Genomic DNA, 12,917 nt, shown 5'->3' on the forward strand with positions numbered 1-12,917 from the left:
GAAAGTAGATAAACAGGAAATTTCAGGAAGCCAAGAAGCCATCAACGAGTCAGCCCCACATCCCATGCCTTTTCCACCTATTGCTATGAGATCGGCCTCCCCAAAGCTAGACCCTTCAGAAGTTTATCTAAAGTCAAAAACCTTATTTGAAGATAAACGTGAGTACATAGACATACATTACATTATGAACTTTTTAGTCGTAAAAATATTCTTTTCAAAAGTGATGTATCTAAAAGGTACATTTCAACATGGCAATTTCTCTCTTTCCACAAGATGTGCAGAGGTAAGTTGTAACTTAGTAGATTGGACAATAAAGCTTCAGGAAACAGCCTTCCACATATATCTGAACCACAGATAAATGCAAATGGCGATCTTTTGTTTTAATAAAACAAACAAATTCTAGTGGAATTTGGATCCCTAAACCATAAAAGATTACTCTGATATAGCTCATCCACAGTAAACATATTTCTCAGCTGCAATATAACAACATTTTATCAACATGGGTCACAGATTCTTTCAAACCGTTAGGGGGTTGGTTTAAAAACTATCCTCCTAGTGACTGGCTACAGCATCTGCCTGTGTGGTTTCAGAAAGTGGTTCTACATTCAGTATATTTATATTTTTCTTTCATAAAATTAATTTATGCATCTTGACCATATTAAATTGAACAATGTAACGATCATAGAAACTGTTTTTCCCAGAATTCTGTGCTGATCTTTTTGCACTCTTGTGAAAGTAATTAGGATAGTTTAGGACTTCATTATTCTTTTTAGAATGTAGTATTTCAAAGAAGAAAAGGACCTGTTTTTTATGATGTTTCTTGGAATATGGTGCTTATTATGTCCACAGGTTCATTTAGGTAACCTTAACTCTTATCAAAAAGGGAACCATCCCTTTCCCTAAGTAGGAAATGGCAAGATCTTAGTCCTCCTGGAAGAACCTAAAAGAAGCCCTAATCATATCTATTTTTCCCTGCTCCACTGCTGCATCTGGCCTCTTTGTATGTCTGGATGGTAAAATGGTGGTGATGACGGGCAAGGATGGCTGGCCTCTTGAAGTGGTGATGGTTCTTTCCAGATATTCAAAGAGGATTATAAAATGGTGGTTTGGGGTGGGGTGGGGGGGGGAGAAAAAGTAGTGTTTCCCCCTTTCTACAGAATGACCCTCAACTTATCCACAGGTCATATCAAAATCCATAATTTGTACCCCAAAACTTGTCCTTGACTTATACATTAGGGCAAATTGCACATGAGTAGATACAGCATGTTATCTAGGTGCACATGTCATCTGAGTTTTTCAATTCTACTACCTTGAAAGGATCATTTTAATCAGCTGCTTTTTTGGGCTATATTTCAGTTAAGGAAATATGTGGTTTTGTGAGTCATCCATTCATACTGCTATGAGTTTCTTACGACTAGAAAGAATGCCTAGAATATGGAGCAGCTTTTGATTTGTCTAATATACATATGTCATTTTTCTTTTTAGTACAATTATATCACACAAATAAAATTTGAGACAATTGAGGCATGTAATTTTATTTCAAGAAAATCACATAGAATAATATTTTGAGTTTTATTTTAATACTAACTGAATGATTCCTGCACAACAGCAAAATTAAACACTGACAATGGCTAGATGAAATAGTCTTTAACCAGCTTTCTAAAATGAGGAAACAGGCAAACAATTATGTGTTTTATTGCTGGGATACCACAACAGAAAAGTACACCAGCCAAACAAATCCCTCCAGAAAATTACATAGGGGTAAAAGCTCCTGCATGCTTTTCACTGCTAGATTGCCGGAGGTGGATGAAGATTATATGACTGTTCCCATTCCCATCTTTGAGGTATCCCATATGCTATTTTCACTGCTTTTGTTCTTGGTTATTCTGACACTAATGGAAATAACCTAAGTCTGTCCCTCAGAAACTCATTAGCTGGCAGATAATTTCCTATGTAAAGTTAGGGGAGGGGAGCAATCAGCATCAGCTTCTGAAATTGACCCAGTTAATATTGCGTAACTGTCATCTACATTTTGTTGGACTTTTCTCCCCTTCAGCATTTTTCTCCTGATTTTGTTAACGTTCTGTACGATTTTTGTCCATAAGATTTTTTTTCCGGAATATTTCAACTTATTTGATTAGACATCATTCTTATGTTCGGAGAAATAACTTTGGACAAATAAAGTGGCTGAACAGTAAAGGGTCAATGTAAACATTGACAGAAAGAAGTTGATAGCATACACTTTTGCACACCTAAGTCTACTTCATCAGATGCATATACATCCATTAGACACAGTTTAACATTGTATAGTTCCATACCAATTGATAAAACTGCTACAGATTCTATTTTGAAATAGATTTTGACACTAGGAAGCTAAAGTGTGGTCTTTCCTCAAGGTAACAAGTGTATAAAGTGGAGTTGTTGCATCCTGGATTATTATCATAGAATCACATTTATTTCATTAAACACATAAATTATAAGAATATCAATGGTGAATAACTTGATGTCACATCAAGCCTTGCAAATAAATTCACAGCCACAAACATTTTCTAATGTGCCTATTATTGGGGCCGGGCTGTGGCGCAGCTGTTGAGCAGCTGCCTTAAATCACTCTGACCATGAGGTCATGAGTTCGAGGCCAGCCCGTGGCGGGGTGAGCACCCGTCAATTAAAAAAAAAAAATAGCCCCTGCTCGTTGCTGACCTAGCAACCCGAAAGATAGTTGCATCTATCAAGTAGGAGATAAGGTACCACTTATAAAAAGTGGGGAGGCAAGATTAACTAATTTACGACCTGGTATGAGGAAGTGCCGTCAGTGTGGATGATGAAGCAGCTGCTCCCCCCTGTGGCCAGAATCGAACATCCCCTCAGAAGAAGGTTAACTTGCCTCTGCGTGTCTCTCTCTGTCTCTGTTTGATGTGTTTATGGGCATTGAATGTTTGCCCTATGTGTGTTATAATGTGATCCGCCCTGAGTCCCCTTCGGGGTGAGAAGGGCGGAATATAAATACTGTAAATAAATAAATAAATAAATATTATATTTGATATAATTATTTATTTATTTATTTGCCCCATTTATACCCTGCCTTTCTCACCCCGGAGGGGACTATAATACAGTAGAGTCTCTGTTGGAACACAGAGGCCTTAAAGAGCCACACGTGCTATTTAGTCCAACAAAAGGTTTATTATAAAGCAATAATATGCTCAAAGACACTTAACTTCAGTATCTTTAGCCAAAACTCAAAGGGTTTGCCCAAACTGGGTTTCAAAAAGCAACCAGAAAATAATCCGGATTTAACAGAAGGAAAACCCGGATTATAACTCGGTCAAAATAAACAGCAAGCAAACAGCGCTGTAACCAAAGGGTTCCAACAGACAGCGCTGCACCCAAAGAGTCAGTTGCAAATAGGAGTTGCCAAAGTCAGCCAAAGTCCCAGAGTCACCGTAAAAGGAGTCTGAACAAACGTCGTTTCCCAGGTGGTCAAACAGAGCCGTAGTTGAGTTAATCCAAGGGTCCAGGAAGGGAGAGAGCTACACTCACGATAAGCCAGTCCAAATGTCGTCACTAAGGTGGTCAAACAGAGCCGTTGTCAAATCAATCCAAGAGTCCAGGAAGGGAACCACACTCACAACAAGCCAGTCCAAACGTCGAGAATTCTCAGGAACAGAACTCCAGGCTGCAGAACCCGAACCCAAAACCAAATACGAGAACAGGCAGCGACAAAATACACACAATACGAAACTGACACTTTGCCTTCTGCAAAGATTCCCCATTTCAGAGCCTACTTTTAACTTACACATCATTATCCGATGATGAGCTGGCCTCCACCCCATCATCATCTCTAGCAGCTGTCCTTGTCTTCACACCCGAACCCCTGTTTCCATCTCTCCAGTTCCTCCATCTCCTGTCAAGACTTAGGTTTCCCCATGATTCGGATGTATCTCCTGTTTGCCAATCCTCATGTCCCGAAAAACCCACAAACATATCGCTAGAAGTTGGCTCTGCACATATATTCCTAATCTCTTGTACCTTAGTCCAATCCATTGTGTTCTCCCCATCCTCATCACTCCCAGACCCATCATTCCCAGAGAAACCCATAAATGATTCATCATCTGTGGGAGCAGTAAATATATCCCAGATCTTCTTCCTCTCATGTTCTTCACCTGACTCCTGCTCCCGAGTAACCCTTTTTGTGCCTCTATTCCCATTCACCACATTTCCTTCTTCGCTCATCAACTCCCCACCACTTGAAAACCCTTTGAATGTGTCTTCATCAGTAGGTGCCATAAATATGTCCCGGATCCGTTCCCTTTGCTGTTCTTCATCTGACAACTGCTCGCGATTACCCCTTTCCCCCCTACTGGTACTGCTACTACTGCTTGCAACATTACTTACTGACTCAACTACAAGAGTCTCGCTTATCCAACATAAACGGGCCAGCAGAATGTTGGATAAGCGAAAATGTTGGATAATAAAGGAAAAGCCTATTAAATGTAAAATTTTGTTATCATTTTACAAATTAAGCACCAAAACATCATGTTTTACAACAAATCGACAGAAAAAGCAGTTCAATACATGGTAACATTATGTAGTAATTACTGTATTTACAAATTTAACACCAAAACATTGTAATGTATTGAATACATTGACTACAGAAACATTTACTACTAAAAGCCAAACTGTGTTGGATAATACAGAACGTTGGATGAGCAAAGGTTGGATAAGTGAGACTCTACTGTACCTCTGTTATTTTTCAAAATACTTCAGAATTTCCAAAATGACAGAGAATTGATATTGACTACTATTAAATTTATTTTCCTCCATGGCATGCTAGTCTGAATGTTCCGCCATATTGAAGGCATGGTTAAGGGCTGGGAGAACTGTGGTTCCTGCAAATCCAAAGCCTATCCTTGTCTGCCCATGCCTATAAATCTTCCTTGTTTTCTCTTATTTGATATTGTACTTCTTGTTCTGGAAAGTGAAGGGGTGTGGGTCATGATCTTACAGTTTGATGTTTAGTATTTTTGAAAATCCATCCTGAGTTAGTTAAACTGCTGCCAAAGTTGGTTCAGAAATCATTTAAATAAATTGAATAGTTATAAAATTGTTTCTGACCTTTAGGATCTTTCTAATGCTGGCTTCAGTCTTGGATCTACTAACCTGGGGAAAGGATAGCACATTTCTCCTGAGTCATTATGGGAATCTAAAACTCGGTACCTACATTTTTTGGTGTAGGTAGTCATCTCCATTAGGAAAGTACTGGTAGAGCAATAATATCCTCTGTCCAGATTATTATTATTATTATTATTATTATTATTATTATTCAGGGATAGGAAACACACAGCCCTCCAGTTGTTTTGAACTGGATCTGTCATAATTTTTCGCCACTGCTTATAGTGAAGGAAGATGCCAATCCTGTGGCATCTAGAGCAGGGTTGGTTAATTGTCAGGAGCTGCAGCATTCCTTCATTGTTGTTGGATTAGGGTAGTTTCCTGGGTTGTTAATCCTTTGTAGGGAAGGTTGGAGACTGAGGGCACATCTACACGAACCGCTTAATGCAGTTTGAAGGCAGCTTGACAGTGTGATGTTTGAATGATGCACACCATCAACACCCATAGCAATGCACATTAAGAATTTTACACCAGGATGAGCAGGTTGGCGAAAACCCCAAAATAGAGCCCCTTACGTACTTAGGCGATCCCTTGTAGTTCGAGGATGATGGTTCTCCGTTTCCGTTGTCCGTAGATGGCTGAAGAGACCTATTCTTGATCTGCATGTTCTCCTGCAGTGAGGACATCGGTTTCCAGGTGGAAGGCGGTCCCGGTCAGGGTTGGCCTGATGGGCCTTCCTCTTGGCACATTTCTCTCTTAAGCCCTCCATTTGTGCCTCTTCAAACTCCACAGCACTGCTGGTCACAACTGACCTCCAATTAGAGTGCTCAAGGGCCAGGGCTTCCCAGTTCTTAGTGTCTATGCCACAGATTTTAAGGTTGGCTTTAAGCCCATCTTTAAATCTCTTTTCCTGCCCACCAACATTATGTTTCCCGTTCTTGAGTTGGGAGTAGAATAGCTGCTTTGGGTGACGGTGATCAGGCATTCAGACAACGTGGCCAGTCCAGCGGAGTTGATGGCGTAGGAGCATCGCTTCAATGCTGGTGGTCTTTGCTTCTTCCAGCACGCTGACATTTGTCTGCCTGTCTTCCCAAGAGATTTGCAGGATTTTACTGAGGCAGCGCTGATGGAAACGCTCCAGGAGTTGAGTGTGACGTCTGTAGACCATCCACGTTCCATGCATTTTTCTTACAGCTGTCATGCAGTGAAGCTCATGTCCACTGTTCCTCTGGAGGGATGGAAGCCGTTCTGGGATTCTGGGAGGGTGTGTTCTGAGACAGGGAGAAGGTGGTTTGCAAGGATTCATGCAAGGATTTTCCCAGTGGAGGTTAGAAGGGAGATAACGTGATAGTTCCTGCAGTCTGTTCTATCCCCTTTCTTGAAAAGGGTGATGATGGTGGCATCCTTGAAGTTTTCTGGGATTTTCTCAGTCACCCACACCTTTTCAGTGAGCTGGTGGAATTGTTGTATCCGCTCAGGTCCACCCTCTTTAAAGATTACAGCAGGGATTCCATCGTCCGCTGGCTTTGTTGTTTTTTTGTTGGCTGATGGCATTGCTGACTTCTTCCTAACTAGGCAGTGCTGCAAACTCATCCCTGGTTTGTTGTTGCGGGATTTGTGAGAGGGTCTCTTCGGCCACATTGGAGCTGCGATTCAGCAGGTTCTGGTAGTACTCTTTCCAACGTAGTGCAATTGATGTTTTGTCCTTCAGATGTTTGGTTCCATCTGTTGAGCGTAGAGGCTGTATGCCATGGTTTCTTGGTCCGTAAATGATCTTTGTGGCTTTGAAAAATCCCTGAGCATCATGGGTAACTGCAAAGTGTTGGATTTCTTCAGCTTTCTTTGTCCACCAGATGTTCTTGAGTTCTCTGGTCCTTCTTTGGACCTTAGCTTTTGCACTGGCATAGATCTTTTTCTTAGCAGCACAGTTGGTGTATCTCTGCCATGTTTGGAAGGCTTTCCTTTTGTTGGATCTCTTTGTCGTTATCGTCAAACCAGTCTTGATGTTTCTTAGTTTGGTATCCAATGGTTTCTTTGCAGGCTGTGATGATGGAAGTCTTCAGTTTGTTCCAATGTTCCTCAACATTTTCGGGGTGTTCTGTGGGTAGATGATGCTTGAGTGTTGTTTGGAGAAGAACTTGTTTGGAGGGCTCCTGAAGAGCTTGGGTGTTCAATTTTTGCCTTATTTTTCTTCCTTGGAGTCTGCGTTTGGGGGCGATCTTGATAGCCATCGTGGATCGGATTAACCTGTGGTCCGTCCAGTAGTCATCAGCACCTGTCATGGCTCTTATGAGAAGCACATCACGGCAGTCTCTGGCACGTGTAATTACATAGTCCAAGAGGAGCCAATGCTTTGATCGGGGGTGCTTCCATGATGTCTTGAGCTTGTTTTTCTGGCGGAAGAGCATGTTGGTGGTGACAAGGTTGTGCTCTCCGCATTTGGTGAGAAGCAAAATGCCATTTGAGTTGCTGTTTCTGGCCCCATCTTTTCCTATGATCCCTGGCCACAGGTCGGAGTCCCGTCCAACTCTTGCATTAAAGTCCCTCAGGAGGATGATTTTGTCCTCCAGTAATGCACATTAGCACCCCTAAGTGTAAATTACATTACATGGCAAAACCGATTAAAGGAGAGGTGCACCAGCAATCCACACATACACACTGCAGCAAAATTAGGTAAAAAAAATATTCCTCCGTGGCCGTGGAGCTGTGGATCTTTGAACCAGTTTGAGGCCACCCTCTGAGGTGCACATAAGCACTATCTGGTTCCAGGGCTTCCAGTGTAATCACACTGTAACTGCCTCCTCCTCTGCTGGTTTCACATTGACATAAGTGGTCAGTGTAGATGAGCCCTGAGTCAGTTGAGATACAGACTCCTACAGCAGAAGTATGCAAACAAATATGCTGAATTTCTAACTGGTTTCACTGGGATTAACTTGATGTGTTTTACATGTTGCTTCCAAATATACATTCAAGTTTCCTAATTTATAACAAACTAAGAAAGAATCTAAAATAGAGGAGTTCAAACGATCTGTAATTCACTCATCTATGAAAGGAAAGAGTCTTTATGCAAAAGTCTTTGCATAACCACAGATACTTGGGAGTTTCTGAGGACATGGGCTGGTTACCAAGTTTCCCTGACTGTTAATGACAGTGCATTACCCTCTATAGTTGAGCAAACGAACAAAGCTTGAGAAGCAGTATGAAACTTCACTAGAGGCATGCAGGAAGTCTTATAACTGCATAAATATTCCTATTGCTTTACTAACAAAAGGGGAATGTAAAGAGAATTCTTGATTGAAGTAGTACTTGTTACATAGAGCATGTACACCATTAATTTTTCACTACAAAATAGCTATTGGAGAATGGCATTGACTACTGAAATTATGAAGTCCATCCTCATTTTTTTCTCTATGTCTCTGGAGAGTGGACACCTTTCTTCAGTCTATGCCAGTGGTTACCAACCTTTTTTTTTAACCAGGGCCCACTTTGGCCAGGGATCACTCTCCAACATTAGTACCAAAAGGGTTACAAATCAGTTTTTGGTAAACTTTAGATTTGGTTTGTTATTTGGGGTGCTGATTTAGAAAATTGCATTGGATAGACCACATCAGCTCTAGTTTGTGATACAGCTCTGCAGAAAAGAGCAGAAATAAATAAAAATAAAATAAAGACTAAGTCTGCAACTATGTTTATTTTAATCTGAACTGTTTTGCCTTGTTATGATGTTGTTTATTATGTATGCTGTGTTCAAGTTGTTATATGTTGTTTTGACAAGCGACTGTTTGCACACATGTTGAAAACCGCCCTGAGTCCTCTCAAGGAGACAGAGCGGTATATAAATAAAATGTTATTATTATAGTTTTATAAAGAGGGAGGAGGTTTGCGGACCGGATTTTTATTCTCGCGGCGCACAGGTTGGAAACCACTGGCCTATACAAATCTTCCTTCAAAATAGGCGCCAAATGGAATAAGAAATCCTTTCATTTCCTGGTTTTAAGAAGGCTGAAAAGAAACTTTTAAAAAGGAACCATAAGAGTAAAAATATGAAGCCCCCCCCCCCAAACTTTGTGTAATGGCCAGTGGTATGCTTCAGTGCTTAGTGGGCACCATTAGTCATTGGGGGCCAGCACTCCTCCTCCATTTTGGATGGTGATGATGTGATGGTGGTAAAACTTGAAGGGGCTGCTAAAACAGTCTTCTGCAGGCATGGACTTTTTAAAAACATCTTAACTTAGAAGGTGTGTTCCCTGTCTGAGAATAATTTGTGACTTAATGCTACAAATTATTAACTGTCCTTTTTAATAATGTGAGGGGTAATAGTTTATAATAGATTTTTTTCTTCTATAAATCAATGTAAGGATTGTTTATGTTATTGTGTAATTGTGTAATAGGTTCCTTTGTGCAGATAGTTTTTCTCTATCTTTTTAACTAGCCCCAAATACGAAGGATTTAGACGTCTTCCTTCGGAAGCAAGAGACAGGCTTTGGCTTCCGAGTTCTTGGAGGAGATGGTCCTGATCAGTCAGTAAGTAAACTGCTGTTTATTTTGGGGTTAAGTAACTTATTCCATTAATTTGTCTTCATTCCTAAATTAGCTCTTCTATATTATAGTAGTACTTCTAGCAGGTTATTTTTTATCTAATATAACGGCACTGAATAGGAATAATACTTACATAATATGTTGGAATCACAGACACCTTAAAGGGCCAGACTTAAAAGTGTCTTCAAAACAGAGTTTATTGAAACAAAAAGAAAAGGACGCAGGGATACTTAAATGCAGTTCCACTGGTCAAAAACTCAAAAAGCCAAACCAGACTTGGTTCAAAAGGGTAAACAGAAATGTAATCCAGATCAACTGGATGCAAAAAGCAACAAGTCAACAAAGTACTCTAAGGCAAAACAAAAAGGCACAGTACACAAATGGTTAACAGAGGGAGTTGCAAGAAGAGAAGCGTCGTCAGCCAAGGTCAAAGCTGCTCCAGTGTCTGCAGAAGTAGCGTCTCCAGCCAAACCAGTTCAGGTCAAAACTGCAGATCCCCCCAAGAATCAATTGGATCCCCTAATTGCCAGTCTTCACTCCCAGAGAACCCCATAAAGGTATCACTAGTTGTTGGTGCCTCACAAATAGCTTGCACTTCTCTAATCTTAGTCCAATCCATGGTGTCTCCTTCTTCTCCTTCACTCATTGACCCATCATCCCCAGAGAATCCCTCAAACGACTCTTCATCTGTAGGTGCTGTAAGTATGTCCCGAATTCTCTTTCTCTGCTACTCATCATCAGATTCCTGCTCCCAAGTAACCCTTTTCCCCCTTCTGACACCCATACTTCTGTCTGCAACATTATCATCCCCAGAGAATCCCTCAAACGACTCCTCATCTGTAGATGCTGTAAGTATGTCTCAGATGTTCTTTCTCTGTTGCTCATCATCGGATTCCTGCTCCCGAGTAACCCTTTTTTCCCCTTCTGGCACCCATACTACTATTTGTAACGTTACTCACAGACTCTACTACAACACAATATCTTTCAAGTTCTCTCTGAAATGTATAAATAAATTACTCTCAACTTTATTAAATGTATTGATAAGAAATGTTTGACTGCTGGTTGAGATAAGAACTATTGGCCATCTTCACAAAGAAGAAATCAGATTCCCAGATCCTTAGTTTTACACTCATTTTTAGCAGAATAATCATTGGAAGTAATACGCATTAGCATTTGAATAATTTTTTTCAAAAACAGCCTTTTCATTCACTTATTATTGGGCAAGGGAGATGGATGCTTACATAAATTTATTAGGAAAAGCAGTGTCTTTATAAACATAAATATATACAACAATAAGAATACATTAATAGACTGGGTCAAATCTGGATACAGGAAAAGTAATTATGCAAATGAACAACTACTAATTAAGTACATACAATATTTATTTAATTGTTGACATCTTTCCAAGTCCCTTTATAGAATATTGGGAATATTTTGAACCTGTCTTCCTACAAAAGCTGTGTCTTGATGAAATGACAAAATTAGTCCTGTTAACAGGTGCATAGAAGATGTAATGGCTTTAAGCTAGTGTTATGGTTGAGCCTCATGGCTCTACTACTGGGAGACGTGGGCGTAAGACTCCTCGAGAGTCAGATACTCTCGAGGAGTGAGAAAGGAAGCGGCTGCGAGATATCTTTGCAGAACCATCTGACGAGGATTCTTTTGAGGGGTTTACTGAGAGAATGGAGGAAGAGATGGTTAGCTCGGAAGAGGATGACATGGAATGGACTCGTGTAAGGGAGGATTTGGGTGACACTGGCAATGATAGTATGGAAGGCGATTGGGGACCTTCAGGATTAGACCCGTGGACAAGCTGGAGGGATGGGACGGGATCCACAGCTGGGGATGCTGTGGGGCGTAGTCAAAGGTGTTCCAGTTCTGATGAGGAAAGTGATGAGGAAACGCCCGGGCTAAGGAGAACAGCTGATAGCGATGAGGACTTGTAACTGGCATAAAATGGGGTTTGGGAGCAATAGCAAATTGCGTTGGGCAAGGTAATCTGGACGAACGCTTGGGATCTGTGTGGGAAGTTTTCCTGAAGACGGGTGTGATTCGTTTGCTGACTACCTTTGACCTTCCGTCGTCTTCTTGACGGACGCCATCTGCTTACTCTGGACTTACGGACTGACTGACTACGGCCTCGGATTCTCCTACCTGTGTCTATCGTTGGAACTGGTGAACTACAAACGTCTGCATCTGCCTTACGACCTTCGGAACGGATTGGGACTTCGCTGACTGCTTCTGCCCTCGTCTGCTGTGTTTGTATTGGGAAATTGCCTGCTGTGTGAAGGAGTAACCTCTAAGCTACTCAAACATAGCTCTTGGCAGCAGAGAAGCATCTGCTGCCAATTAGTTGCATTCCTTTGAACTTTTTGTTCACCAGCTTCTGTTTGTTTATTCCCAGGCTGAAGCAAGCTGTTTTGATTTAACCCGGATTAAACTCCGGTTTAATCCGGTTTATCTTTTGAACGTTTTTCTTGTCTTTTTTTACTTTTAAGGCCAGTGTTTGCCTAGCCCTTGTCTTTTACGGGCATTTTTGGTTCTGTAACTCCAATAAACTTTGTTATCTTTTATCTTGTGGCGTTCTGTCTTTGACAGCTAGAGTATGAGCTCTTTAAGGACTTTCTTAAATACATGTGTGTTATAGTGACCGTGTCTAATAACATTAGATATATATGCTTGAAATGATATCGTGATCTATGTTTTCCTATTTTTCTCAAGCAAAAGCCAGTGGAGATTTGGTAATCAAAGCTGTATTATGAAGTCATATCACAAATATGCTTCAACTAAATTTTACCAGGTGTTGGTGGATTAGCACTTGTTTTGAAGCATTCTCTATTTCCTATGGTTGAATATTTTTGCATATGGTCTATGTTGGAAATATTTTTTAATGCTCAGTCTTGTGCTGCTTCCAACATTAAGATCAGGATACATAGAACCCAGTATGTGAACAGAAATGGTATCTCTGCATGCATGTAGGAGGAGTTATGAGTTGCTTGTTTCCTTTCCCAAATGCATACTTTCAGGTTATATTGCATATGGTAACAAAGCTCTCTGACCCTCAAAAACTGCTTTGCAGTAGGTGTAAAGAGCTGCAACGGGAAGAGGAGATAGGAAAATCTATGGTTTACCCACTGAACACCCTAACTGATCCTTTTTCACTAGAAAAAACAAACTACTGTTTGTTCAGAAATGGTGATACATTTTATGCATGTTCATTATATCATGTTTAGGGCTTTAGAAAACAAGCTGACTAGTAAGAATAT

The 12,917-nt window shown here is 40.7% G+C and overlaps 1 protein-coding gene across 5 annotated transcripts in view; it reads left to right on the plus strand.

Moving 5' to 3' along the window:
• Positions 1 to 12,917, plus strand: part of magi3 (membrane associated guanylate kinase, WW and PDZ domain containing 3) — a 215,365-nt gene that overhangs the window by 148,930 nt on the left and 53,518 nt on the right. For all 5 annotated transcript variants that reach the window (XR_010005783.1, XR_010005782.1, XM_062979692.1 and 2 more), the window contains exons 12-13: positions 2 to 158; positions 9,545 to 9,636. Coding sequence is in view for 3 of the 5 variants with exons in the window: in XM_062979692.1 (XP_062835762.1) it covers positions 2 to 158; positions 9,545 to 9,636 (249 nt within the window). In the remaining 2 variants the exon portion in view is untranslated. The remainder of the gene's footprint in view (position 1; positions 159 to 9,544; positions 9,637 to 12,917) is intronic.

Source organism: Anolis carolinensis, chromosome 4 (assembly GCF_035594765.1).
Source record: "Anolis carolinensis isolate JA03-04 chromosome 4, rAnoCar3.1.pri, whole genome shotgun sequence".
NCBI lineage: Eukaryota > Metazoa > Chordata > Lepidosauria > Squamata > Dactyloidae > Anolis > Anolis carolinensis.